Raw genomic sequence first — 27,280 nt, forward strand, 5'->3', positions numbered from 1 at the left:
CCAGCCCCCCCACTGCCACGGACCTACTCCCAGCCCCCCTCCCACTGCCACGGACCTGTTCCCAGCATCCCCCCGCCCCCCACCGCAGACCTGCTCCTAGCACCCCTCCCCGTGGACCTGCTCCCAGCCCCTGGAATGGGAGCAGCACCCATTAGACTAACGCAGGGTGTTTGTTTGGTCAAGTCCTCTGTCTACTGTGTATTATCAGTTCAGGTCCAGCTGATACCTTATGTTTGTCTGATCTAATTTTTACACCAAAATGTGACTCTATTTTAACCAGTCAGCCCCTGGAGGAGAAACACCGTTAGGAATCCCAGCCCTGCGGACCAGCCCCCAGGTAAAGTCCGTGCCTCTTAGCCCCCCGAGCATCATCACATGCCTTTCCTGCTTTCTGGAATGCTTGTCCATGCATCCTCATGTTCCGCTCACCACGGGATCCCTCCTTCTTTCCAGCTTAATGTCACTTTCTCCGAGAGGCTTCCCCCGCCCCACAGTCCGCGTTCTCTCATTAGTTTTCATCAGGGCGCTAAGTGGGGTAGCCCTGCCCGTGCTCACACGGGGAATTCGATGCGTATTTGTGCATTTAATCTTGGACTCCTGTTCTCCGCCGAGCGAGATGGAGACAAGGTGGATCTTCCCTTGAATCCTAGCTTCTCCTGCATCGTGGGGCACCTCGTCCCTCTATCACCTCCCGTCTACCGGTGTCTACGTCTGAGGACTTGTCATGACGTTAGGTCATGTGGTTGTTAAAACCCAAAGCAAACAGTCCAGAGGGGGTAGCGTTCGGAGGCCTGGGTTCAAGTCCTTGCTCTGGTGGGGAGTGTCTCTGGGGAGCTCGCGCAGCCACTCGGCCAGAGTCTCTCACCTGCAAGACGTAGGACCCGTGTCACTGAGTGCTCGCGGTGGCGTTTGTGAGCGGCACCGTGGCCCGAGGCACAGCCCCCACCCGAGGGCCACCTGAAAACAAGTGGTGAACAGATTCCCGCTTTGACCTGTTTGCTTGTCTGCTTGTCTTATAGGAAGACGTCCACCCGGAAGCCCGCGCAGGTGAGGCTCCGCGTCCCCGTGTGCACTGATGTTCCAGAAGAATCCGCCTTTCCGGTTCTGAGTTACCTTGTCTCACGCGCTGGTTCTTATAACCCCGCCCCCTGGTCACTGATCACCCGCTCGCTCTTCCTCCTCATTCAAACACTGGCTCATTCGTGCATCGTTCTCCCTGATTTCTCTCCCTCCCACGCAGCTTTGACCCGTTTCACACATTCCCCACTGACTTGATTATTCAATCAATGAGCCCGTGTCTGAGGGTCTGGGAGTCATCCTGAGGAGGAAGGAAAACGGAATTCCTGAGAACCCTAAACCATCTCGGAGGCGTTAAGATCCGCGCACATTTCTGTAATGGGGCCAGAGTGATAACCACTGCTGTGAATTTCCTTAGAAGTTAAGAGGCGGGGGGACTTTTTAAAAATCTTTGCATCTGGGGACATCAGTGTTTCGTTGACATATTTAAAAAAATTTTTAGTGTTTTTTACTTATTGTTGAGAGATAGAGAGAGACATCACAAGCAGGAAAGAGTCAGAGAGAAAGGGAGATACAGAATCTGAAGCAGGCTCCAGGCTCTGAGCTAGCTGTCAGCACAGAGCCTGATGCGGGGCTCGAACCCACAAACCATGAGATCATGACCTGAGCCAAAGCAGGAAGCTCAACCGACTGAGCCCGCCAGGCGCCCCTCCTTGGCATATTTTTATACTGTGTGGTTTTTATGCCGACACAGCAGACATTTCCCCCCAAACCAGAGTAGCGCCCTCCCAGGGGCATGTGCACCTGCAAGCGCACCTTCCTCTCTCCCTTCCTCACGCTCTTGTCCTGCCTGACACCCTGTCTTCCTCCGGGGTGAATCGATTCTGCTTCATTCGATATTCACTGAGCGCATGTGATGTGAGGGGCCCGGATGCGGGTGCGGGCGGGGCCACCGCGAGCCCATCAGATGACGGCCTGCAGGCTCACGGGCTGTGTGCTCCAGCGCCACCCGGCCGCGCCCTGCTCGGCCAGGTCAGGGCGTGCGCCACGCAGCCGTGCCCGGGACTCCCCCCAGAAGCCAGTATTCCGCCCGGGACCCTCCCTGGCCGGCTTCTCTCCTTTACTGTCTTGCTCCCGACGGTCGGCGGAGATGTGCGGAGCACCGAGGATGCTCCGCCACGCAGATAACGTGTGCCCCTGTGCCTGCAGGAGCCCTCCGAGCCCGGTGCCATCGGTCTCCAGCTACGTCAACTCGCCTGCCCCTCCGCAGGGACAGTCTGTGTACGGAAACGGTGAGGCTCCCCGATGGCCTGGCCGGAGCAGCTCCAGCGAGCTGGGGAAGGGGCCCTGGGTCGGCCAGCCGCACCTGCGTCTGCGGTGGCCCGGCCGCCGCCTCCGTGAACCCGTGGTTCGTCTCATGGTGACAGGAGGTCGGCACGCAGTGAGTCTACTGCAGGAAGACAGGGCTGTGTCCCGACGCCTCCTTTCTCCTCTTTCAGTGAATGTTGTGAGCGGGGAGGAGGTTTACTCCTTGGTGTACCGCACGCAGCAGGACAGGCCACCACCAGGTGAGAACTGAGGGCGTGCGTGCGTCTCTTCCTGGAGCCAACGGGGTGACCAGGGGCTGCGAGTGGCTCGGGCTGTCTGCCTCCCCGAGCTCCGGCCTTGGGTCTGGGGCCGCCCCGAGCGGAGCCCAGCGCTGGTGCCGGCTCAGCGCCCCCAGTCAGGCAGCACGTGGGGGTGGCGGAGGCCGCCTGCCCTCCCAGAGTGGCCCCGTGCACTCTGTGGCACCCGGCATCTGCCCACCTGACCTGTCCCGTCCATACTTGGTGGCTCCAGAAATGCCGAGAGTGTAAATGCCCAGAGACCTACTTGCCCACCCACCCCTACTAGACCGGCGATTGTCCTTGTCCGGCAAGGAAATCGTGTTTGTGAAAGGCAGAGAAGCAAGACTAAAAAATATCGACGGCATCCCATATGCGGCAAGTAGATAGGAGAAGCAGCATATAAATACTTATATTTAAACATAAATGACACCTTACAGCACACATCTTCTGTCCCGCAGTGCCGCCCCCGAGGACGCGTGTCCAGGACCAGGTGAGTCAGAATCCCCCTCTTTCTTTCCTTCTTGCTCATCTCTCTTTCTTCTCCACACAGCTCCTCAAACTTTTAAAATTATGGCCACTTTGGAAAACCAAAACGTTTCCGTGGCCCATCTCTTCCCTCATCTGCCCACACAGTGGGACAGAGACATTTGGTTGTAGCAACAAAGCATCTCTGCACAAGGGGATTTTGGAGGCTCGCGTAGATGTCTCCTTTGGCAGCAGACACGTGGATGATTTGTAATTACACCGTAGCATGTGCCAGGCCTAGACATGCCATCCCTTGAAAATCTTTACTCTGCAATACTGTTCAACCACACACACACACACACACTTTGTGTTGTGAGGTTAACCAAACAATTGGTGGAAAGCTAAATTAATCTTGAACAAAGCTGAACTAGTAGTGATTTGTGCCACTGAAACTCAGTGATGTGTCAACGTTGAATAATTCAAGACATCACTGATAATATGAAAACGCTTCCGGAAAGTCACAGAAATTCCACCTTGGCATGCGTGCGAACACAATAGATGCTTCATAGTTTTGTCGAGTGTCGGGGGGAAGCCAGACGTCTTGGACAGAACTCATGTCCTTGGTGAACTCCAGTGAGTGACACGCTAATTTAGTTTAGGGGTGCAAAATCCGGAAATCCTGCAAAAAAACGCCAGTCCATGGAACTGCCTAACAGTGGCCCCCTTAGAACGGGAGAGGGGCTTGCACTTTCAGGTCGGCATGCTCAGGGGCACCGCTGCAGCCCACCAGCGGCACACTCGCCCAGGGGCACAGTCCTCCAAGGGGCGGGGCTGCGTGTGCTGCACGTTGTGCCATGATAGGGTGCGTGCATGCTGCCTGGGAGAGATCCAGGGGAGGCCTGTCCCACGTGTCTTCCCTGCTCTGGTCCTGCCTACGTGCCTTGGCTTTCAGGATGCCTCAGCCACCTATTTTAGGCTGAAGAAGGCAAACCTTACAGATGAGGACTATGAAGACGCGATGTAAAGTTCCGGAAGATTCTGCTCTTTGGGAACCATCTGTGACTCCGAGCCTCAGAATCAATATGTTCTTCAGAGATCCTGGGGTGGTCAGCTCTCTAGCACTGCTCACACAGGTGCTTTCCTCTGGAGATTATTCCTAAATCCAGCCCAGAGAACCAACATGGATGCAGGGGTGGGAAGGACCTTGTGGCCAGAACCCCATACCTATTGGTCCTTCTAGGCACAGGTTGAGCTGTGCCCTAACTTTTCATTAAGAGGACACAAGGTTGTGAAAGAACTTGGGACCTTGGGGTGGAGGGACAGGGCAGCTCACCCAGCATGCAGGGACGCAAGGTTAGTGACTGCGCAGGGCTGCCGCACACGGAGATGGGCGCCTGTCACCTCACAAGTGCGCAGAAACCCCGGACTGGTCTCCAGAACAGAGGTCCAGTCCTGCCACGGACGGGACCCAGCCCGCTTCTGCACAAAGTGTGTGACGTGGTGCATTAGGGTCACTGCCGCCAATTAGGATTCAGGCGAAGTTTCGTGAATAGTTACTGCACTCAACTTTGGGGACATATTTTGTGCACACAGGCCCAGTCTAGATGCTGCCGTGTTTATAGTAAGATCGAATCTTGGCGAGTTTTACCACATCCAGAGTTCTGTACTTTCTGCAGCCTCTAGAAGCTTTGTGAATACAATTTTTCTTCTTTAATTCACAAACATTTTAAAAATGCGACAATACAGGAGCGCCTGGGTGGCTCAGTCGATTGGTCATCTGACTTCAACTCAGGTCATGATCTTGCGATTTGTGATTTCGAGCCCCGCATCCGGCTCTGTGCTAACTGCTGGGAGCCTGGAACCTGCTTCAGATTCTGTGTCTCCCTCTCTCTCTGCCCCTCCCCTGCTCACACTCTTTTTCTCTCAAAAATAAACATTAAAAAAATTTTTTTAATGCGACAATACAATTTGGAGTCTGTATTTTCGGTTTCACCACCTCTTACAAATCAAAACAACTTAGAGGCATCAGTGTAAAAACTAAGACCCTTCCTTACATCTAACACCACAAATGGTGTGTTGTTTAAAAACTTAGCGTTGTTAAAATCTTAGCTCTGCAGATATTTTTCAGTTCTTTGTACAAACTCTTATACATGCATGTAAATACACAAATATTTAGAAATACACATATCTTTAAAAATTGTGAAATATTTTCAGGTCTTTATGTAGACTTCTTATACTATTTTAAAGGACTATATGTATATGTTATATAGAGATAAATCATAATATATACTTTTGTGTTTTGCAAACTACAAGTAACATAAAATTCACCATAATAACCAGTTTAAGTGAACGGTTCAGTGCCATGAAATACTATCATAATACGTTGTAATCTTTTCAATCACTGATGGACATTTGGTGGTTTCCAAAATGTTTATATTATAAGAACAATACTAAAATAAATGTCCTGGGACACCTGGGTGGCTCAGTCAGTGGAGCGTCTGACTTAGGCTCAGGTCATGATCTGCTCCTTCACGAGTTTGAGCCCCACATCAGGCTCTCTGCTGTCAGCACAGACTCCACTTTGGATCTTCTGTCCCCCTCTCTCTGCCCCTCCCCCCAAATAAAAAATATTAAAAATAAAATAAAATAAATAAAAGTCCTTATACAAACATATTTCTGTGTTCCTATTAATTCATCTGAAGGATAAGTTTGTAAATCAGGGATTAGGACATTTTAGACTATACACATTTGACATTTTTGTTAAATACTCTTACACTGCCTTGTCGTAAGGCTGGATCAGTGCACATATTAGCCAACAGTGCATGAGATAACCAATCTGTGAGAGAAATGTACCATTGTTATTTCAATTAAACAGTTTAATGTTTTTTTTTCTTTTGAGAGACAGCATGAGCAGGGGAGGGTCAGAGAGAGAGGGAGACACAGAATCTGAAGCAGCTCCAGGCTCTGATCTGTCAGCACAGAGCCCGACGCGGGGCTCGAACCCACGAACCGTAAGATCATGACCTGAGGTGAAGCCGGACACTTAACTGACTGAGCCACCCAGGCGCTCCCAAGCAAAAAGTTTAAAACTGCTAATGCAGTTGAGCATTTTCCCCACAAATGGACTGTTAATTTGTAGTTCTTCCAAAACTCCCCATGCTGATCCTTCCTGTATTTTTCCAGTGTCATCTACCATTTTCTTGCAGCTTTTGCAGGAACAATCTGTGATTTGTACGCAGTGAGCTGCACACACTCCATGTGCTTAGTGCCGTCAGCCTGACCAGAGCATGCACCCAGGTGACCGAAACTCTTATGAGGATATAAAATTTCTCCGTCATTCCAGAAACTTCCCTCATATTCCCTCCCTCTCATGCAATTATGTCATAAAAATGGTCTTATGTTTTCTTAAAATGCTTTATAATTTTGATATATATATACACACAGTATATCATATGTATGTTTGATGTGAGGTAAGTCTCTGGCTTTTCCTATTTTGGGGTTTTATATTATATTTATATTATGACTTTACTTTTTGGATTAAAGAAATTATGAGACAGAGATCAGGCCATTTTTTCAAATAGATATGAATTATCTGCTATGATTTATTAAGTAGTCTATTTTTTCCCTTTTTTTCCCATGTTACCTTATCTCATCCAAATAAAACACATGTGATGTGAACGTCCTGTTTAGCGCTTCTGCCTAATGCTAACACTCAATGATTGAGAACGCAGTGAGGGCTCCTGGAGGGTGGGGGTGGGGGTTGGGCTCGATGGGGGGTGGGCATGGAGGGGGCACTTGCTGGGAGGAGCCCTGGGTGTTGTATGTAAGTGATGAATCACTACATTCTACTCCTGAAGCCAACATTGCACGGCACATCAACCAACTAGAATTTAAATACAATTTTGAAAACCAAATGCTAATACAGTTTGAACTGCTGTTGAAGGAGAGTGTGCCCGTCCCACAGTGGGCTCCCAGTGCACTGGCTGTGTCCCCCACACCCGTGCCTCATTGTCCCTGCACACGCCCACCCTGCCCCCCAGCCCGGGCTACCTCGGGCTCCCTCCCCATCTCGTCCCTTGGCTGCCTTTCTCACTTGAGTTTCTATTTCTGGTCCCTGGAAATGTTGAACTTTTTCCTTTTTAGGACGAATGTAGATTTTTATATGTTATATTCTATCTGCCACTGGGAAGTATTTGGACCCAGGAAGGGCTCAAGGAATGAAATGGAGGCCCTGATGGACCAGAAGCGGGAACTTTTTTCCTGGATTTACGTGGGAGCCCCACCATGTACTGGATATGCAAAATGAGTCAAACTATTTAAACTCTATTTCTGGGGGCTCTTGAGAGGCTCAGTTGGTTAAGCATTCGAGTTCGGCTCAGGTCACGATCTCCTGGTTCGTGAGTTCGAGCCCCGAGATGGGCCCTGTGCTGTCAGCAGCGTGGAGCCTGCGTCAAGTCCTCTCTCCCCTGCCCGTTCTTCCCCTCCCCTGCCTGCACTCTCTCTCTCTCTCAGAAATAAATAAACATTAAAAAAATAAAGTCTCTTCATGCTTAAAATTGGGATAGCAGTTGTATCTAACACACGGCCGCCTTGCTCGTGAGGTAAAACCGTTTGTTGTAAACGCTTCCAGCTGTACCGGACACACATTAAATGCTCCAAAACCAAATTATTTTTATTATTCCTTCTCAAGTTTCTCTTTTACTCTATGAGTGTCACACTTCATTTTATTATTTTAACCACCTTAAACTAGATTAAATACACTTAATTCATTGTAATTCTTCTGCCTGGAGTTTTAGGTATTTAAGCCTGCATTTGTCACGTTTTCTGAATCTTAGTCATTGTAATTTGGTGGGGTTTGTGACTGTAAATTGAGACACTTCCTGTGCATTATAGGAGTCTCATGTGACCTGGGCTTCTCTGTCTGTCCCTCAAAAGCCATTTTGTATGTGCTTCTTGCAAGGCCTGGGGGTGTCACTGGCCCGGGACCACTTTTTATGGTAATTACTCATGTGGGGCTTCCCAGAGCACGCCCGGGAGTGGCCTCATCTTGGGGTTTTCATATTTCAGGGGAAACTGTCCATTTTCCCCGAGGGCTCACAGAAAGACCAGATTATGTAATCTTTGTGCTTGCGGGTGAATTTTTTCCCCACCAAGCCACTCTTTTATTAAAAGGAAAGTCACATGAAACGATGCTCAACATCACTCATCATCAGGGAAACACAAATCAAAACCACACTGAGATACCACCTCACGCCAGTCAGAGTGGCTAAAATGAACAAAGCAAGAGACTACACATGTTGGAGAGGGTGTGGAGAGACGGGCACCCTCCTACACTGTTGGTGGCAATGTAAACTGGTGCAGCCGCTCTGGAAAACAGTGTGGAGGTTCCTCAAAAAACTATCCATAGAACTCCCTTATGACCCAGCAATAGCACTGCTAGGGATTTACCCAAGAGATAGAGAAATGCTGATGCATAGGAGCACATGTACCCCAATGTTCATAGCAGCACTGTCAACAATAGCCAAAACATGGAAAGAGCCTAATTGTCCATCACCTGATGAACGGATCAAGAAGATGTGGTCTATATAACTATACAACGGAGTACTACATGGCCATGAGAAAGAATGAAATATGGCCATTTGTAGGAAAGTGGATGGACCTTGAGGGTGTCATGCTAAGCGAAATAAGTCAGGCAGAGAAGGACAGATACCATATGTTTACACTACACTCATAGGTCTAACAGGAGAACAGGGAAAACTTAATGGAGGACCAGGGGGAGGGGAAGAGGGAAAGAGAGCTGGGGAGAGAGAGGGAAGCAAAACCTGAGAGACTATTGAATGCTGAAAATGAACTGAGGGTTGAAGGGGAAGGGGGAGGGGGGAAAAGAGGTGGTGGTGATGGAGGAGGGCACTTGTGGGGAAGAGCACTGGGTGTTGTATGGAAACTGATTTGACAATAAACTACTTTTTAAAAAAGGTCTAAGAAAGCCCACGTTTTCATTAGTGCTATGAATTAATGGCCTAACTGTAATATTTGTTGAGTATACACTAAGTGAATAAAGCTTTGTGAAATATAAGAAAAAAAAAAAAGGAAGTCTTCTGATGGCCCAGATTTTATGTGTTTTAGTTTCAAGTTTCTACTGTTCTCAAGCTCACGGTTTTGTCTCCTAGTTCCTCCTGGATGAAACGCCAAGCTCATAAAAATCATCTCATGTCACATTTTGTCCCCACGATACCAGGAATGTTGATTTACATGGGTAATACTCTGTTTTCACTTCCTCTTTATTTTCTTCTCTGTAATGGAGGAATTTCCCTTCTCTTTCACCTCTTTAATTATGCATTTAAAAAATTATGTAACATTTATGCATCACTGAATGAATGAGTGAATGAATGCCCACTTCCTCGGACGGGCAAATCACGGCCTCCCAAAGTGAGAAGGAGCTGCGAGCAGAGCGTGTGGGAGGAGCGAATCCCTTGGAAGGAAGTCTGCACGGGAAGCCGGAAGTGCAGTCTGGATCTTGGCGGCTGGTCCTCCTTCTGCTCCAGCAGATGTTCTACTGCCAGGAAGTCACCCAAGGAAGCTCACTCCAAGAAGGGTCAGTGTGCGTGGCCTCCCAAGGGTCCCCTGTGGACCAGAGTTCCCCTTGGCCGTCGGTCTCTCTGCCTGGAAAGTGACCACCATGCACCTTCTGGAAAACCCGCACACATGCAACTAAAACAGAAAATAGAAAGCTTCAGATTGACTTGTCTTTGATCCCCTGGGGCCCCTCCATGCCTGCTACACTTCCCCCCAGGGAGCCCAGGCCACCTGGAAGGAGGGATTTTCACATACCTAAGGAGGTCTGCTCTCTCCTGCAGACGCCACTCAGATATATACCAACAGCCTCACTAAGTCTCCTTGTGCCTCTGTCTCCCCTCAGACTTCACATGTCTCCCCTCAGACTTCAAGACTGGGTTCGCCTCTGCTCCCACACAGGAATGGGCGAGCCTCATGTGAAAAGGGTTTATAATAACTTCTACTGACACTGAGGAAAGATGATCTTCCTCATGAAGAAGAGGAGTCTGAGCTCTGTAAAAGTCCAGTCTCCCCGAACAATCACTACCAGCAAGGAGACTTACCCCATGTTTCTCAGATTTCCTGGAGAAAACATGCTGGTAATTCTGGGAGAAACTGGATCTCTGGAGAATCTTCATCATCTTATCTGCCAGGAAGGTCATGCCTGGAATTTTCCAGGCATTCTTGGTCTCAATTCCCTGCCATGCTTTCTGGACTATGGAGGCCCCAAAAGAATTCTAAGAACTAAGAAATTGCATTGTAGAGAATCTTCTGGGCAGAAGAGTCTGCTCAACTAATGTCCGTTGAGTCTCTACAGAGACACCATCTAGATCCCCACTAGCCAGCTCTGCTCCCACAAACATTAGCACCTCCAGAAGAATATATCTCTTAGCTTGGACATAAAATTTCTAGGTCCAACCCCATCCAACAAAGACATATGTTGTTCAAGATAATTATGGTGGCGGTTGAAATGACTACCATAACTCCTACCACACAGGGGTGATGGCCATGAGTCTTGACCATGTCCACCGCCATGGGTCCAACAATTCCTGTGACAAGAGATCACATGTGTTGTGACATTTCATTCAGTCATTGCGGTCTTGTGGCCACAAGGTCAACCAAATACTCTTCAGAGATCTCTGAAGTTAACCAACCTCATTTTCTTATTGTGACTATCCTAGTAACTCCCTCAAATGGGAGATGGTATTTATTTTGTTCTGAGTTGTATTTCATGAAGACTCTGTCTCAGTCCCTGCACACCCCGCCTTGGCACTGTACCTTGTGGGGACACTGTTGCTCTGCATGTGACACAGTACCCATGTGTATGCTGTGACCCACAGGACCTTCAAGTCAAGGGTCTACCTGGTCCATCTGAGAGGCTTTCGAGTCTTTATGTAACTCTGTTTCTCTGCGGCACCTGTGACTCCATCTTTCCCGTGGCCAAATATCCCTGCACAGGATTTTTCTCTCTCTCCTTTTGGCCAATATCCCCCTCGCCAACTCCCCCACCTCCCCCCCCCCCGCCCACAGTTTCACTTCCTCCACTGTAACCTTGAACATGAATTTACTTTGCTATCCAATGAACCACTGAGCTCCTTGCCTCTGGCCATGGCCCCTAGTTTGCATCTGAGTCTAGATGTGCCCCAGCTCGTGTCCACCCACATGTGAATGTCTGCCATCTGTCAGCTGTGGGAGCACTCAGATGCCTGTCCTCTTGAGGACTTGCTGCCTCCCCAAGGTCCCCTACTTCACTGTGACAACGCATGTTTCTCTCCCCTGCATCACCCACTTGTGCACAAACCACACCCCACCATCGTTTGAAAACGCCATGGAAAAGAACTAATTCTCAGCACAAGAGGCCACATTCGCATACAGGACAGTGAAATCACACATATTTTGAAAACTCTGCACAGAGGTCTGAAAAACCAGTACCTACCGCCCGTCCTACGCCAGCCCTTCCTCTGCCCTCTGCAGATGCCTTTTCCTGTATTTTCTTCCTTAATTCACCGTCGTCCTTCAGAATCCCTGCCGTCCTGACTGGGCAGGACAAGAAGGAGCCACAGACCCCCTGGAAGCCCTTCCTTCCACAGCCAAGGGCTGGACCAGCAGCTGGGAGGGGAGCTCTGTCCCAGGGAGAGAAACACGCACCCTCTTCCAAAGTCAAGTGCACCATCAGCCCCGCGGAAGATTCCCGTAGTGAAGCCTGATACACTTTGAGGCAAGAGAGGCCAACACTGGGTCTTATTTTTCATGAATTTTTTAGAAATGAACAAATCAAAAGACTATAGATGCTGGCGAGGGTGTGGAGAGACGGGCACCCTCCTACACTGTTGGTGGCAATGTAAACTGGTGCAGTCGCTCTGGAAAACAGTGTGGAGACTCCTCAAAAAACTATCCATAGAACTCCCCTATGACCCAGCAATAGCACTGCTAGGGATTTACCCAAGGGAGAAAGAAGTGCTGAGGCATAGGAGCACATGTACCCCAATGTTCATAGCGGCACTTTCAACAATACCCAAATCATGGAAAGAGCCTAAATGTCCATCACCTGATGAATGGATAAAGAAGATTGGTATATATATACAATGGAGTACTATATGGCAATGATAAAGAATGAAATCTGGCCATTTGTAGGAAAGTGGATGGACCTTGAGGGTGTCATGCTAAGCGAAATAAGTCAGGCAGAGAAGGACAGATACCATATGTTTGCACTCATAGGTCTAACAGGAGAGACCTGGCAGGGGACCATGGGGAGAGGAAGGGGGAAAGAGAGCAGGGAAGAGTGAGGGACAGATCAAGGGAGACTACTGAATACTGGAGACGAACCATGGACTGAGGGGGAGGGGGCGGGGGGAGGGGGGTGATGGTCATGGTGGGGGGCACGTGTGGGGAGAAGCACTGGGTGTTATATGGAAACTAATTTGACAATAAACTATTATAAAAAAAATTTAAAAAAAAGAAATGTATAAATAGCATATGTTTATTTTATATCATATATATTAACTACATAATGTTTATTTGATATTATGTATTATATAACATTTATTTTAATATATGTCATTTAAAAATGTTATATATTATAATTATGTTTCAACAATAATATATTAATATATAATGTAAAACAAATATATGCTTATATATTATATAAGAATACTAGAATACTAGATATATAGATAATTAGAACATATAATGTCCTAGAATATTATATAGAATATGGAATATATATAATTCTATAAATTATATCCATAAATATATAGAATATTATAGAATATATAATAATATATTAGAATATGCTATATATCATATGATATCTATATATAACATTCTATATGTTCTATGTAATAAATAAGACACGATATATTACATGTTATTATATTATATTCTAATTATAGTCTATATATGTATAACACAAGTTATAATCTATATACTATACAAGAATACTAGAACACACTGATAAGAAAAATGAGGGAGACAAAAGCCACCTTTAATTGCATGATTCAAATATGGTCACATTAACATTTGGTGTTTATTGCCCACACATTTTTTTTGGACAATTGAGGGGGAGGATAATGTGCAGCAAGTAATTTGCATTCATCAGCCCCTTTTTCCTTAACAATATATCATGAACAACTTTTACTGCTATTAAATATTGTACAGAATCATCTTAACGGCTGCTCGGTAGCACACGGACGTACAGTTTGTTTTTACCCGTCTTCTTGGGTGTTCGCAGCACTTTCTCTTTACACTGTGATGAAGTAGACTTTGATGATATGATGTAGGACACCACATCCGCACACTGAAGTTTCCCCACGGAGACCTGCGTTTCTGAGTGATGATGTTGAGTATTCGCCTGAGCAGACGACACTGTGTCTATGATTACTTCGCTACCAGTCAGTCCACAGGTTACAAATACCTCTGATTGTGTGATTTAAAGCTTCCTGCTACATATAGTCCAAAACCGCAACATGCACCAGCCTGTTCGGCCTGCTCGAGGGGGCTGTTACACACAACACCTATGAGGGCCACATCTAATGACAAGGGAGTGACACCCGGCTTTGGGGACACGGGCCCTGGAGATGTGACTGCACTGGGAGCAGTGTGTGGTCCAAAGAGCATTGTGGATTAGAAATACGGAAGAGGACAATGTTTTCAATGATACCAGAGCAAGTGGTTTGAGTCTTAGCAACATCCCATTCTGGGAGGCTAAGAAAGCTTCACCGGAGAACCTGTGTGGTTGCAGGAATGACCCTCCTGTCCTCAGGAACATTGAGAAGATCTGACAGTGTTTGAGAGCCAGATTGGAGAATGGGGTCGCCTGAGTTTGACCCCCAGCTATGACTCCTGGAAAGTGACCAAGCTGCTCCTGGTCAAGCACTTGTGTTTTTCTGGAGCCTCGGTTACCCGGCTGTGTAGCAGGGACACTACACACTCCGGAAGCTTGCTCAGGGCCCACATAACTCTGAGCGCAAGGCACTCAGAGCCGCGCCCAAGTCGCCAGCAGACATATGTAAGTGCTAACTGTCATCAGCTCCTAGAGGAGGGGTTTCTTCAGCTTCTAGAGGGACCATCGTCTCCGCGCAGCACTTACCGGAAAGAAGACCTCGGCCAGACACTGACAAACCCTTCTACTTCCTTTTTTTGCTAATTGCACAAAACTTACTAAGGAAAGCGGTTTCCATTCCCTGCAGACAGACCCCAGCAGGTGGCCGAAGGGACATCTCTTTTTGGATAGCTGACCCGGGTCCTCATGCTGCTGTGGTCACTGCTGGTCATCTTTGGTGAGTCCCGTACTTTGAGTTAGGATGGAGGTGGCAGCAGATGGGGTCTCCAGGTCCTGGAAGCTGAAGGGCTTATCGGAGCCCGGGGGTTAGTGGAAATGCTTCATGCTTAGATAGCAGAGTCTGAGCTGAAATACTGGGTCCCTAGAATGTCAAGACGGCGATGCATTCTCTCCCTTAGTGTTCAAGGCATATGATCTTAGATAATTCAGAGTAATATGTTCTCATGAATACCGTTTTCATAATTTCAACATTTACGACTCCTCCATGAGAACTGTGCACACATGTCTCTCCAAGATTGGGTTCAGACACACATGGACACCCTTGGCTGTGGCTCCTGCGTTGAGCCGTGGGCCACCAGGGAAACAAGAGGCACTAACATTTGTTAATGAGTAGAAGGACTCTCTTATAAAACATGGCCAGGGAGAAGGACTCCGCTGAAGGTGGGTTCAGCTTTCAAAACTGTGTGTGCTGTTCTCAGCTCATCGATAAGCAAGGCTGTAGCTGGTCCAGCCCTCGTGCACCTTATTAAGACCCCAAGATGCCCTTCGTATTAATGGTCAGCAAACTGAAAAACAACAGGTGGATTATTTACAGGGCCTGGCAGTTACACGGCGCCCCCGGGACCACACAGCGAGGCGGAGGGGAGAGACAGAGCACGGGTCTGGGGCTCTGCTCATATTGGGGAGGGGGTCTGGGGGCCCACGGTTTCAGGGGCTCACTCTCTTGCGGATAAAACAAGTGAGTGGGAACTTGAAGCGTGAGAAGAGAGTCAAGCAAACGGTCTGAAGGGTCAGCTACAGAAATCAGTGGCGATCCCTGACACAAAGGAGTCTTAGCGTGGGGGGCGGGGGGGCTGGCGGTTGGTCCGCAGCCCGCGGCCATGACAGTCTCCGTGTGGCTGCCTCAGCATCAAAGCTTAAGTCAGGCATGAAGTCCGGCTTTACACCACGTGCTCTGACTGGTGCGGTTCCTGATGGACTCTTGGTGACCGGGGGTGTCGTGTTGTGGTGTGGTCGGCACCCTGGGTGTGCAGGGGGTTGAGGGTGATGCGGGAGGGACAAGGAACCGGGAGAATCGCCGGACACCCTGGGAGGCGCCCCGGGTGTGCCCTTCAGTCCAGGGATGGGTTTGCACCGCCTTGTGGGTGTGACACGAGGGGGGGCCGGTTGGAGTCTGGGGGAGGGATTGTTGGTAATAAAGGAGTAGAGGACAAAAAAGGGGGGCGATGGGAAGCCTGGGGGCGCCTTAGCAGGGAAGTAGATTTCTGAATCGTGGGGCCAGCGCTCTGGGCTAACCTCAGGTTTCTGATGTCTCCGCAGCTCCAGTCAGCGGAAAATCAGGTGAGTCATCGCGTCCCTGTTGCTCTCAGTCCAGCTCCCACGGGGTCCTGCAGAGTGGGGCAAGGGGAGCCTCAGGGACATTCCGCTGTCGCTGTGCCCCGGGGACTGCTCTGCCCGGCTGGGGGAGCAGGGCGCACCCGGCTGCCCAGGCCCCAGTCCGCTGCGCCGCCGCAGCCCGCAGGGCAGGGGGCGTGAGGACGTGTGCGGGCTGGATGGGGCCCGCGTGGGAGCAGGCTCTCTGGGCCCTGGGCCCCCAGCTCCTCCTCGAGGTCTGGCTGAAGGTCCTCGCGGCTCTGGCTAAGAGCGTCTGCGAGATCAGGACAGTCTTGTGCCATCGCTGCCTCTCTGGCCGGGGAGCCGCCACCACCGGTGGACGGGGTCCTGGGGCCCCGCAGAACCGTCCTGGGATGACAGACTCCCATCTCCCCTTCAAAGGCGAGGCACTGACGGAGCAGGGATGCCGGGGACAACTCCCGGGGCTCGCTCAGGAGCGGGACCCCTCTGCTGCTTCATTCTGTCCCATGGATGAGCCTCAGTGACAGACTCAGGGCTCACGCCGTCGCCTGCAGCCCCCGGCCCACGCAGTTGCCCGTCCTGTGCCTCTCACGGCATCCCGGACCAGGACGCAGAGTGTCTCCCCTTCCCGGGACAGCCTTCTCCCCCTACGCTAGTCTGTACTGGCGGTTCAAAACTCAGCTGGATTCTAAGTCCCACGGGATCCAGTCTCCATCACCGAAGGAGGGCAAAACTCTCCAGTTAATCTGATCGTTGCTGCAGCCCACCTGGTCTGCCCTCCTAATTTCATGCTTTATAACCCAGATTGTCCCCCAGTGTCCAACAGGTGAATCTGGTTCTCCGCCTGGAGCAGCCCGTTGCATGTTTTCCAAAAATTATCCTGACAAATTTCACCAGCCTCCTGTCAAAGGCTCCGGCTCTGGCTCTGCAGGGGTATTTTAGGAGGTGCTTTGCCTCAAGGACGGACCTCTGCGGGCTTTCACCACCCCTACCCTTGAAGATTTTTGTCTGAGATAAAACTCAGTTCCTCACCTTGAGGTCAGAATCCTCAACTACAACCCTAAAATACAATGCAAATGTCCCCCACACTGAATGCGGTCTGGTGTGAGACACAGCTTGCGGGGAGGACGTTTTTGGCAGTGACTTTTTCTTTCTCATGAGAGTCAGTCACCTAAGAGCTGACCCTCGGGCTGAAGCTCAGCTCCACCTTCTTCGACACGGAATGGACGGGGACTTTTGTGGAAAACACTCAGGGGGACGTTCTGAGAGCTGAGACCCCAGATCTCATCCCAGGGGCCAGTTTACTCCCCTGATCTGGGCCCCGTGGTGGTTTCCTCTGGCAAAATGAGAAGACGGGGCAGAAGGTGAACTTAGAGCGCAGTGCAGTGCCTTCAACGGCTGGATACAAGCACAGCGGGCAGGAAAGCAAAGTGCCCCTGAGGACCATGGTCCCCGTGTGATGTCCCCGACAGGGAGAGCTGAGCAGGAGAACTCCAGCCGGGCTCCCAGTACCCACGTAGAAGAATACGTTTGCACTGACATCCCTGCAATGGACTCAGTGCTTGAGTCCCCTCCCCCCAATCCCCAGACGATGGTATCTGGGCATGGGGCCCTTGGGTGGTAGTCAGGTCGTGGAGGTGAGGTCCTGGAGATGCCATTAGGGACTTTAGAAAAGAGGCCAGATGGGGCGCTGGGGGGCTCAGTCACTGGAGCGGCTGACTTCAGCTCAGGTCATGTTCATACAGTTTGTGGGTCTGAGCCTCGCATCTGGCTGTCAGCTCAGAGCCTGGAGCCTGCTTCCGATTCTGTGTCTCCCTCTCTCTCTCTGCCCCTCCCCAGCTCATGCTCTGTCTCCCTGTCTCCCCAAACTACATAAACGTTAAAAAAATTTTAGAAAAAGAGGCTAGAGAGCTGCATGCGCAAACACACTAGAGGTCTGCAGTCTCCAGCCCGGAAGAGACCCCCACCCACCCCAGAACCCAGCTGTGCCGACACCTTGATCTTGGATTTTAGCCTCCAGGACCTTGAGAAATAAATGTCTGTCATTGACAAGACCCCAGCCCACGGTGTTTTGTCTCAGGGGCCCAAGCTGACTCGGACACCCCCCAGGAAAAAAACAGGAGGCAGCCCTGAGTTATTAGGGCACGGGTTGGGACCTCCGTCGGGCCGAAGGGGAAGGGGTTACGTGGATGCCCTCTGGCTGCCCACTGGCACAGAGCCGGCCCGACATCTGGGTGCCCCAGGCAGACGGCAGGTCCAGGCCCCCTCCCCCCTCTCTTGCAGACTGGCTGACCCTCAGGGCTCCCTCTGCTGTCTTTGAAGGAGACAGAGTAGAAGTGACATGCCAGAAGAAAAAGGACTGGTGGACGGTCAAGACTGTGGCACATTATAAGGACGGAGACCAGATACAGCTTTCAGATAAAGTCTTAGACCTCTCTATCCGAAGAGCGGTTCTGAGTGACAGTGGCAATTACTCCTGTGTGGTTGCTGCTACTCTAGGTCTCTTCCCAAGGAAGGAAACTTCAGGAAGTGTAATGATCACAGTTCAAGGTAAAGCCTTCCTTCTGCGGGAGCCGGGCTGGACGGGAGGGCAGCAGACAGAGCAGGGCGGGCCCCGGAGGGGAAACCTGCCCCCTGCCCCCTCGACCGGATGTGACCCAGAGTCCTGTGGGTCGACAGCAGGCGAGAGACATGTCTGGGGGGACATGTCCGGTCTGACCGTCTTGTTTGCTGGGGGTGCTTCTCAGCAGGAGCCTCCATCTCACTGTGATCCTTCTTTCTAGAGCTATTTCTGCGCCCTGTGCTCACAGTCAGCCCCTTCCGACCCACCGAGGGGAGCCCAGTGACCCTGACCTGTGAGACTCGGCTGTCTCCACAGAGGTCAAGTGCTCAGCTCCGATTTTGCTTCTTCAGAGATGGCCGAGCCCTGGGGTCCTGCTGGAGCAGATCCCCAGAGCTCAGGCTCCCTGCCATGTGGGCTGAAGACTCAGGGTCCTACTGGTGCAAGGCAGAGACGGTGACTCCCAGCGTCACAAAACAGAGCCCCCAATCCCAGATTCACGTGCGGAGTAAGTGTGAGTGGGTCTGAGCACGGGGACAAGGAGGATCCTACAGCCTCGCCTCGGACAGCTGGTCTTTGGGTCCTTGTGCAATTCCTGATCTTGTGGAAAGTGGGAACTGAGCTAGAAATGGGTATTTCATAAAAATTACAATTGGACAAAGTCCCTGTTAAAAAACAGAATCCTGGGGCACCTGGCGGGGCTCAGTTGGCTGAGCGTCCGACTTCGGCTCAGGCCACCATCCCCCAGTTCATGGGTTCGAGTGCTGACAGCTCAGAGCCTGGAGCCTGCTTCAGATTCTGTGTCTCCCCCTCCTTCCTCCCCTCCCCTGCTCATGCTCTGTCTCTCTGTGTCTCTCAATAATAAATAAACATTAAAAAATTAAAAAAAAAACCCAGAATCCAACGGAGTAACTGTGAAGATCGATTTGGCTTTATTAAGCCGTTCCTGAATCAGCTGCATCCCAAGCAGCCGGTGAAAGAGGCGCAGAGATGCACGGGGTATAGGCAGGAGCTGGGCTGGGAGTTATTAAGAAAAGCATTGTTTCAGGTCTAGACATCTTTGTCGGGAAGACACTGCAGGGGTTTTTTGGGTTTTGGTTTTTGGTTTATCATGCAGATGACCTCGTGCAGATCCAGGAATTTCAGATTGACTTTTAGGTCACATTGCGGGACGCCTGGGTGGCTCCCTGAGGTTAAGCGTCTGACTCCTGATTTCGGCTCAGGTCATCATCTCATGGTCTTGTGAGTTTGAGCCCCATGTGGGCTCCGTGCTGATGGTGTGGAACCTGCTTGAGATGCTCCCTCTTTGTCTGCCCCTCCCCTGCTCGCACACTCTCTGTCTCTTTCACAATAAATTAACTTTTAAAAAATAGAAGGTCACATTCCTAGGATCGGCTGAAACCATAATTAATTCGTGGTTTGCCATTAGTGAAGGACAAATACTCCATTCAGAGCTTTTCTTCTCTTTTAAACACTCCTTACGACCTTTCTCTTGTTGATTAAAGTCCTATCCATCAGTCGTGCCTTCAGTCATCCCTGGGGGTCTGCTGGGCTCGAAAGATGCTCCCAGTGCAGGTGGCCCCGCAGGCTGCGGTGTAAGGCACACGGTGCCCCCAGGTCAGGGGACTAGACGGAGCGTCCGGGAAAGCAGACATCGGAGTGGACTAGGCAGTCGGAGGAGGGGCTGTGATTCGTGCTGAGCCTGGAAATTGGGACTGATGAAGGAATTGTCACTGATACTGTTAGCGGGACCAGTGCCTCTTCCAACATAAGGCTGATGCTGCCGGGGACCCTTCGCTCTGTGCACAAGGCAGCGCTCTGCACAGCGACGCCTCCCCCCAGAAATGCCGCCTGCCTCACGGAGCGGATGACCCATCACACAGTCTTCAGTGATCCCACGAAACTAGGTGGGCCTGGGCGGGGCCCGCAGAATCTCCATCCACATTCTTCGAGGGCGCTCACTGCGGATTCCCTACCTTTGTGTTCTTACAGTAAATCACACGAGCACCGGCTTCTGGCGTTAGAGACGGAGGCCAGGCACCCCCTGGTCCCAGAGGACCCTGTGGTCAGGTTCTCACCTGCCACCTTCTAAATTTTTCTTAATGTTTATTATTTTTGAGAGAGAGAGAGAGAGAGAGAGCAAGCAGAGGAGGGGCAGAGAGAGAGGGAGACACAGAATCCGAAGCAGCTCCAGGATCCGAGCTGTCAGCACAGAGCCCGACGTGGGGCTCGAACCCACGAATGAGAGATCGTGACCTGAGCCAAAGCTGGGCTCTTTTTCTTTCTTTTAATTTTTTTAATGTTTTTTATTTATTTTTGAGAGACACAGAGAGACAGCATGAGCAGGGGAGGGGCAGAGAGAGAGGGAGGCACAGAATCTGAAGTAGGTTCTGGGCTCCCAGCTGTCAGCACAGAGCCTGATGTGGGGCTCAAACCCACAGACGGCGAGATCGTGACCCGAGCTGACGTAGGACGCTCAGCCGACTGAGCCCCCCGGGCGCCCCTCCCCTGCCACCTTCTGTCTGTCTAGGAGTGCCTGTCTCTAACGTGAGCTTAGAGATGCGGGCCCCCCACGGCCAGGTGATCGAAGGGGGGACTCTGGTCCTGCTCTGCTCAGTGGCTGAAGGCACAGGAGACATCACATTCTCCTGGCACAGAGAGGCCACAGGAACCAGCGTGGGACGGAAGACCCAGTGCTCCCGGGTGGCGGAGCTGCAGGTCGCGGCTGTGCAGGAGCATGACACCGGTGGCTACTACTGCAGAGCTGACAACGGCCTCGGCCCCACCCAGAGCAAGGTGCTGAGTGTCCTTGTAAAAAGTGAGTTGCGCTCTGATTCAGCCCAGACAGAAACCCCGGAGCCGAGGCCACGGCTGGGTTGCCCTTGCAAGTTAAACCGTGGATGCCTTTGTTTTCCTAGAAGAGAATGAAAGGGGGCTGGACTGGCATTAGAAACACACAAGTTGAGAATGACAAATGACCCCGTCTCTAGATAGCACCCCCAAACTGATATTCCCCCAAATTCCTAAGGACATAGTTGAGGGTCAGAGAGGCCAGGCCCTTTGCTGAGGTCCTAGTCTGGGGGGTCTGTGTGTACTACGGCCCCACAAACTCTGTCCACTGGCTCCCTGTCTCCCTCAGTGCCAGCATCCCGCCCAGTCCTCACCATCAGGGCACCCAGGGCCCCGGCCATGGAGGGGGACGTGGTGGAGCTTCGCTGTGAGGCCCAGAGGGGCTCTCCCCCCATCCTGTACCGGTTTTACCATGAGGACAATGCCCTGGGGAACAGCTCAGACCCCTTTGGAGGAGAAGCCTCCTTCAACCTTTCTGTGACTGCAGAACATTCTGGAAACTACTCCTGCGAAGCTGACAATGGTCTCGGGGCCCAGCGCAGCGAGGTGGTGCCGCTCCGTATCTCAGGTGGGTTGACGGTCCCTGGATACGTGAGCATTATGACCAGTGGCTCTGTCCCTGCCGTCTTCATTGGCACCACGCCGGGTGTTCGGAAGGTAGGCGGAGGTCTAGGTGGTGGGCAAGGTTGGAGAAAGTGATGTCCGTGTCCAGCTGCTTCTTTTTCTCCACACATACCTGGAAAGTGCACCTGACGCTTAGATAACGTTGCGGGACTGGCATTCCTGCATAGCATCGACAGGCATTCCAGGACCCAAGCCTTTACCCTCGGAAGCTGACGTGCTCGTCTCTTCCCTCAGCGACCAGCAGCTACAGAAAAGACCACGTCACAGACAGAGCTCTCGGGCTGCTGGCTGTCCCTGCGTGCGCTGCTGCTGGCCTGCTGATTTACTGCAGGTTCCGCAAGGCGTCAGGTTGGTCCTCTACCATTTGTTTGGATTGCCTTTATTGCTGTGAAGCTTTCCATTACTGGTATCGATTGGACAAGAAGGAAAGAGAGAAAGAAAGAGGAAAAGAAAAGAAAGAAATGAAGGGAGGGAGGAAAGAAAGAGAGAAAGACAGAAAGAGAGAGAGAAAGAAAGAGAAAAGAATGGAGGGAGAGAGGAGAGAGGAAGGAAGGAAGGAAGGAAGGAAGGAAGGAAGGAAGGAAGGAAGGAAGGAAGGAAGAAAAAAAGAGGAAGGAGGGAGGAAAGAGGAAGGAAGGAAAGAAAGAAAGAAAGAAAGAAAGAAAGGAAGGAAGGAAGGAAGGAAGGAAGGAAGGAAGGAAGGAAGGAAGGAAGGAAAAGAGAGGAAGGAAAAGAGAGGGAGGAGGGAGGGAGGGAATCTCCCCAAATCTCATCAATTCTCTTTACGCTCCACAATGGTACATGGTGGCTTCTGCTTCAAAAGCAAATGTGGTATCGAGTCTGCAATGTCTTTTTCCAACTAATTCCAAACGACAGTGTCGCGCACGTCCACCACAATTTCATCAGGTCCCATACCTAACAAGCTTGACCAGATGCAAGGGGAGAGAGCACAGTCTCCACCTCCATAGAGAGGCCTAAAGGTCCAAGACCTCACAGCCGTATTTTTAAAATTTCCACACGAGTCCCCACAAATGCCAGCCCCTGCCTGCCAAGCCCACCAGATTCCCTGATGCCCGGCCCCTGGCAAGTGCCGCACAGGGCCAGCGGGCTCAGCCCCGGGCCCCTCTCCTGGAAGGTGTCCCCTGTCCAACCTGGCCTGGGAGGTGCTTCCCTGTCCTGTCCCCTCTTCAACACCTGTATGCAGGCTTCTGCCGGCATTTTGTCCAAAGTCTCCAGTTCTCAGAACAAATGTCGGGTACGTTTCCTCCTGGAAGCGTGGGACCGCCTTCCCTGGCCGGCATTCCCACGGAGCTGCTGCCTTAGCACGACCGGGCCTTATTCTTGTCACACTACTTTTAAGACCAAGAATTTAGAAGGCTGCTCGCAGTGGTATCTCATACCGATCCCTGCCAGTATAGTGCCAGCCAACACGTGCGACCCTACACGCATTGTGTGTGATTATAAAGAACAATGTGTGAGTGTGCAACGCAGGCCAGGTTTAACAAACTTGGGGGAGCCGAGGGGGCTGTGGTGCTCACCCAGCCAGTAGAGGACAGAACTAAAACCCAGCGTCCACACTGGCCCGGCCAGAAAGCCTCAAACCTGCCTGTAGGGCCTCCTGACCTGAGCAAGTCTCCTCTTGCAAGTTTCCCCAGCTCCAGGAAGGTGTCACTTTTTTTTTAAATTTTTAAATGTTTATTTCATTTTTGAGAGAAAGGGGGGCAGGCAGAGAGAAAGGGAGATGCAGATTTCGAAGCAAGTTCCAGGCTCGGAGCTGTCAGCTCAGAACCCAACGCGGGGCTCAAACTTGTGAACCTCGAGATCATGACCTGAGCCGAAGTCAGATGTTTCACCGACTGAGCCTCCCAGGAATCCTGAGGCGTCATTTACTGATCTGTAAGATACAGGACAAGCTTGGGGACAGCAGAGTCACAAGATAAACTTTTTAAGTTCCTGCAGAAAGTTTCCTTAGACCCATCAACTATCAGCAAGTGAAAGAAAGTTTGGAAACTCACCAGTCAATCTTTTTCCAGATGGTGAAAATGAACGTCAGTATTTTCAAGTCCAGAGGAAGTTATATTTTTAAACAGACCATCTAACCCTCAGAAATTGTGACATTGCTTTTTTCTTTCACTGTAGTTTTTAATTATAAAAATATGTCTGTGAAGAGAGAGGTTGCTTATTTAAAATAATTTCTAATTTATCCCCTGTAATGAATTCTCTCACTTTTTCAGGTTATATACCAGTATACTATTGATTTTTTTTTAAATATAGAAACCATCACAGAGCAATAGAACATTTACTTCCTCTCTTTCAGTTTTTAAGCAAATTATTTTTCACGTCTAATTATATGCTCAAGGGCCTCTGAGCTGTTATGTTATGTGGATGAGCTTGCCTGGCCCTTGTTTTTGGGGTAATTTTTCTAGTATTTCTCTGCTGTATCCTATATTAAAATACCGCCTTTAATGAAGTCCCAGTGTTCTTATTTTATAAGATTATCTCTCAGAAACAACTTTAAGTTTTACTAATACCTTGTTAACACCTGTGAAGACAATCATATAATCTTTCTTCTGTTAAATCAACTAATTAAATCATACTAGAATACCTATTGTTGACTAATCTTTGTGTTCCTGGTAAAAATCCCATTTTGATGATGCATTTTTAGAAAAACTAGCTTCTTTTAAAGTTTTTTCACTAACGGTAATGCGTGACATTTGCCAGGATTATCGTTATTGTGATCTTTTCCGGTTTGGACTCCATGTTACTCTATTTCTACAAAAGGAAGCTCAACGTTTTCCTTCTTGTTGTGTGTTTTATACGGTCTGGAATAGTTTACATGGCAGTATAGTGATCTGGTTTTTAAAGATTCCGTGCACCTGGTGGGGGTTTGGGGGCGCAGGTCTTCTGGAGTTTATCCAGGGCTCCCGATTTCCTTGCTTGCAACTGAATGAGGGGGTGGCCTGTGCTTCTTCCCTGTGATTCTCCTCACCCCCCGTGGCTGCTCTCAGCCCCCTTTCCTCCGTGTTCACGTTCCTGAATGGCACAGTGTACCCATCCTCTGGAGGACGAAGTGAAGCTCCTGGAATTATTTATGTCATCTGCCAGTTTGCTTTCTCGTTCTGAAATTTTTGCTTTTGTCAGTGGCCGCGTTTTTCCCGTTTAGTCCGATTCTTTGGAACAAATCAGATATTTAATGTATTTGCTTTCCTTTGCTTATATAGTTACATGTGTGTTCAGTAGCTTAAGACTTACTTCCTTCAAATGTACAAGTTATAGACATATCCAGATTTCTTCATGGTTTTGTTTCGAATTGCCTGTTCCATTAAGATCAGAAAAGATTGTTGATACCATATTCACTTTATAGAATATTTTTGAATTTTTTGGAAGCTAAGGTATCATCAATTTTGTTATTATTCAAAAGTACTTAGGAAATAGACTACAATCCATTTTAAAAGTGATTTATTCAGGAAGGAGTTGCTAGGGTTGCGTACGCTGATTTCATACTGTTTGAAGATGTGCGTGCCTTGCCTTGTAATTGAGTGACTGGCCTCCTAGAAAATCCTGAGGTCATTCCTTCTTGCTTTCCTTGAAGAAATTAATTAGCTCCTCATTATCTTTGGAGAATAGACTTTCATTAGCCTTCCAACACTGTCCCCAGAAGTCCCGATAAAGGTGGAGCGCTGGCCATATTTCCAGGCACGGTTTTCATGATTGCCGTGCACTATACCGGAAGGGCTCTGAGTGGGACCACAAACGCTTGGCGGGAAGCACAAACGGGCGTGCCCCCAAGTGCAGTGCTGTCCTGGAGACTGACCGAGTCCTATGTCGTGGCCCCTGCTCCCGTCCATGGGGACTTCTCCCCTCAGCTCTTAGGTGGGGGACCAGGAAAGAGGCCCTTGACCTTGACCACTATACAGACTCCCTCTGGTGACGCAGCCCCTACATCCGTGCTGAGACGCCATGCTTCTTGTTCTGTATCTCTCTGCAAAGCTAAATGGTGTAAAGAAAAGCCCACTGGGTCTTATGAATGTCAACATCAAGCTTTACCCCAAGACCACTGCTTTAGAGTTGGGGGTGCAAATATCAAGACATCTAAAAAGTAAGAACCTTCAAAGTCTAAACGAGGCAGGCAGTAAAGTCATTAGCAGTTAACATATATTTTTGGGTTTTTAAAATTTTTAATGTTTATTTATTTTTGAGACAGAGAGAGACCGAGCTCGAGGCCGGGAGGGGCAGAGAGAGGGAGACAAGAATCCAAAGACAGGCTCCAGGTTCCGAGCTGTCAGCACAGAGTCCTGCAGGGCTTGAACCCACGAACCGTGAGATCGTGACCTGAGCCGAAGTCAGATGCTTAACTGACTGAGCCCCCCAGGCGCCCCACATACTTTTGCAATAATTAAAACAGCAATAAAAAATCCCGGAGCAGTGACCTATGCCCGTGGGGTTTGCCATCTGAAAGCGGTACGTCAGATCCGCGGCGGGGGGGGGGGGGGGGGGGGGGGGGGGGGGGGGGGGGGGGGGGGGGGGGGGAGAGTGGACAGGCCAGCTGACAGCACTGGAGGGAACAAGTACCCAGCCGCACACGACGTAACCGATTCCCTACTCTGAGTCTTACGTCCTGCCAGTGAGAGCGTGTGGCTAAGTTGGTGAGAGTTCTTAGAGACAAAGCCTCCTCCTGGAGAATGAATGTTCCTCCATCTGCTTTTCAGGAGGGCGCTCGGCCGCTAATACACTCAGGTGAGGACTTGTCCTTTTCAAACCAGGCGCTCTAGAGCCTTCCTCATTCGTGATTTGAAATACCCTCTGCTTCTCCCACCTGCACGAATTACACAGTACCTTTCTGGGATATGCACCCCTGTCATTCATTACATTTCTCAGGGTGCTAAGGGCACAATTCTAGGTGTTATCTTCATGGGAGTTGACATTTCTTTTTATTTTAATTTTTTATTTTGAGAGAGTGAGCATGAGTAGGGGAGGGGTGGAAGGGGAGAAAGAGAGAGAGAGAGAGAGAGAGAGAGAGAATCTCAAGCATGCTCCAAGCTCCCCATGGAGCCCAACACAAACCCTAGGATCATGACCTGAGCCAAAGCTAAGAGTTAGACACTCAGCCAGCTGAGCCACCCAGGCACCCCAGGATTCAATATTTCTAAATGAATTTTGTAATTCACATAACCAAGATTATTTATGGAGTACTTACAGTGTATGAGAGAGTTTTTGTCAGATATTTAAACGTGTGAAAATATGAGTAAAATGGAGTTTATTTCCACAGGGGACATAGTGTCTTGTGGGGAATATAAGATGTGTACAATAAATGAAAGAGAGAGATAAACTGATGAGACAGAAGCAGATGAAGTTCTAAGGAGAGTTTATAGGAGAAAAAATTAAAGCTGAGGCAATATCATTATCTTACTTATCACTTTTGAAAAAGCTAACAACGAGAAATAGAAATTTCCACCCGAGTGGCCA

At 49.8% G+C, this 27,280-nt stretch overlaps 2 protein-coding genes across 13 annotated transcripts in view; both read left to right on the plus strand.

Annotated features, from left to right (window-relative positions):
- The window catches only part of FCRL1 (Fc receptor like 1), a 17,599-nt gene extending 10,818 nt beyond the window's left edge, over positions 1-6,781 (plus strand). For 4 of the 11 annotated variants that reach the window (XM_029935880.1, XM_029935881.1, XM_029935879.1 and 1 more), the window contains 5 exons: positions 281-337; positions 1,020-1,047; positions 2,227-2,309; positions 2,517-2,585; positions 3,062-4,135. In XM_029935880.1, coding sequence (XP_029791740.1) covers positions 281-337; positions 1,020-1,047; positions 2,227-2,309; positions 2,517-2,585; positions 3,062-3,363 — 539 coding nt within the window. In that variant the 3' untranslated portion in view covers positions 3,364-4,135. Of the gene's footprint in view, positions 1-280; positions 338-1,019; positions 1,048-1,240; positions 1,570-2,226; positions 2,310-2,516; positions 2,586-3,061; positions 4,862-6,295 lie in introns of those variants that run through there. The other 7 variants (XM_029935887.1, XM_029935878.1, XM_029935884.1 and 4 more) reach the window with 6 other exon arrangements.
- A 7,343-nt stretch (positions 6,782-14,124) lies between these two features.
- On the plus strand, positions 14,125-26,757 carry FCRL2 (Fc receptor like 2). Of its 2 annotated transcripts, XM_029935888.1 has the most exons (8): positions 14,125-14,422; positions 15,745-15,765; positions 18,064-18,330; positions 18,564-18,848; positions 20,871-21,158; positions 21,480-21,758; positions 22,049-22,162; positions 26,524-26,757. In XM_029935888.1, exons 1-8 carry the CDS (start codon positions 14,392-14,394, stop codon positions 26,553-26,555), a joined length of 1,317 nt encoding a protein of 438 aa, XP_029791748.1. In that variant the 5' UTR covers positions 14,125-14,391; the 3' UTR covers positions 26,556-26,757. The 2 variants fall into 2 exon arrangements, with proteins under 2 accessions (XP_029791748.1, XP_029791749.1); XM_029935889.1 differs by lacking the exon at positions 22,049-22,162 and having other exon boundaries at positions 14,126-14,422.
- The last annotated feature ends 523 nt before the right edge of the window (positions 26,758-27,280 follow it).

The sequence above is a fragment of the Suricata suricatta genome, chromosome 3 (assembly GCF_006229205.1).
Source record: "Suricata suricatta isolate VVHF042 chromosome 3, meerkat_22Aug2017_6uvM2_HiC, whole genome shotgun sequence".
NCBI classification, from domain to species: Eukaryota; Metazoa; Chordata; class Mammalia; order Carnivora; family Herpestidae; genus Suricata; species Suricata suricatta.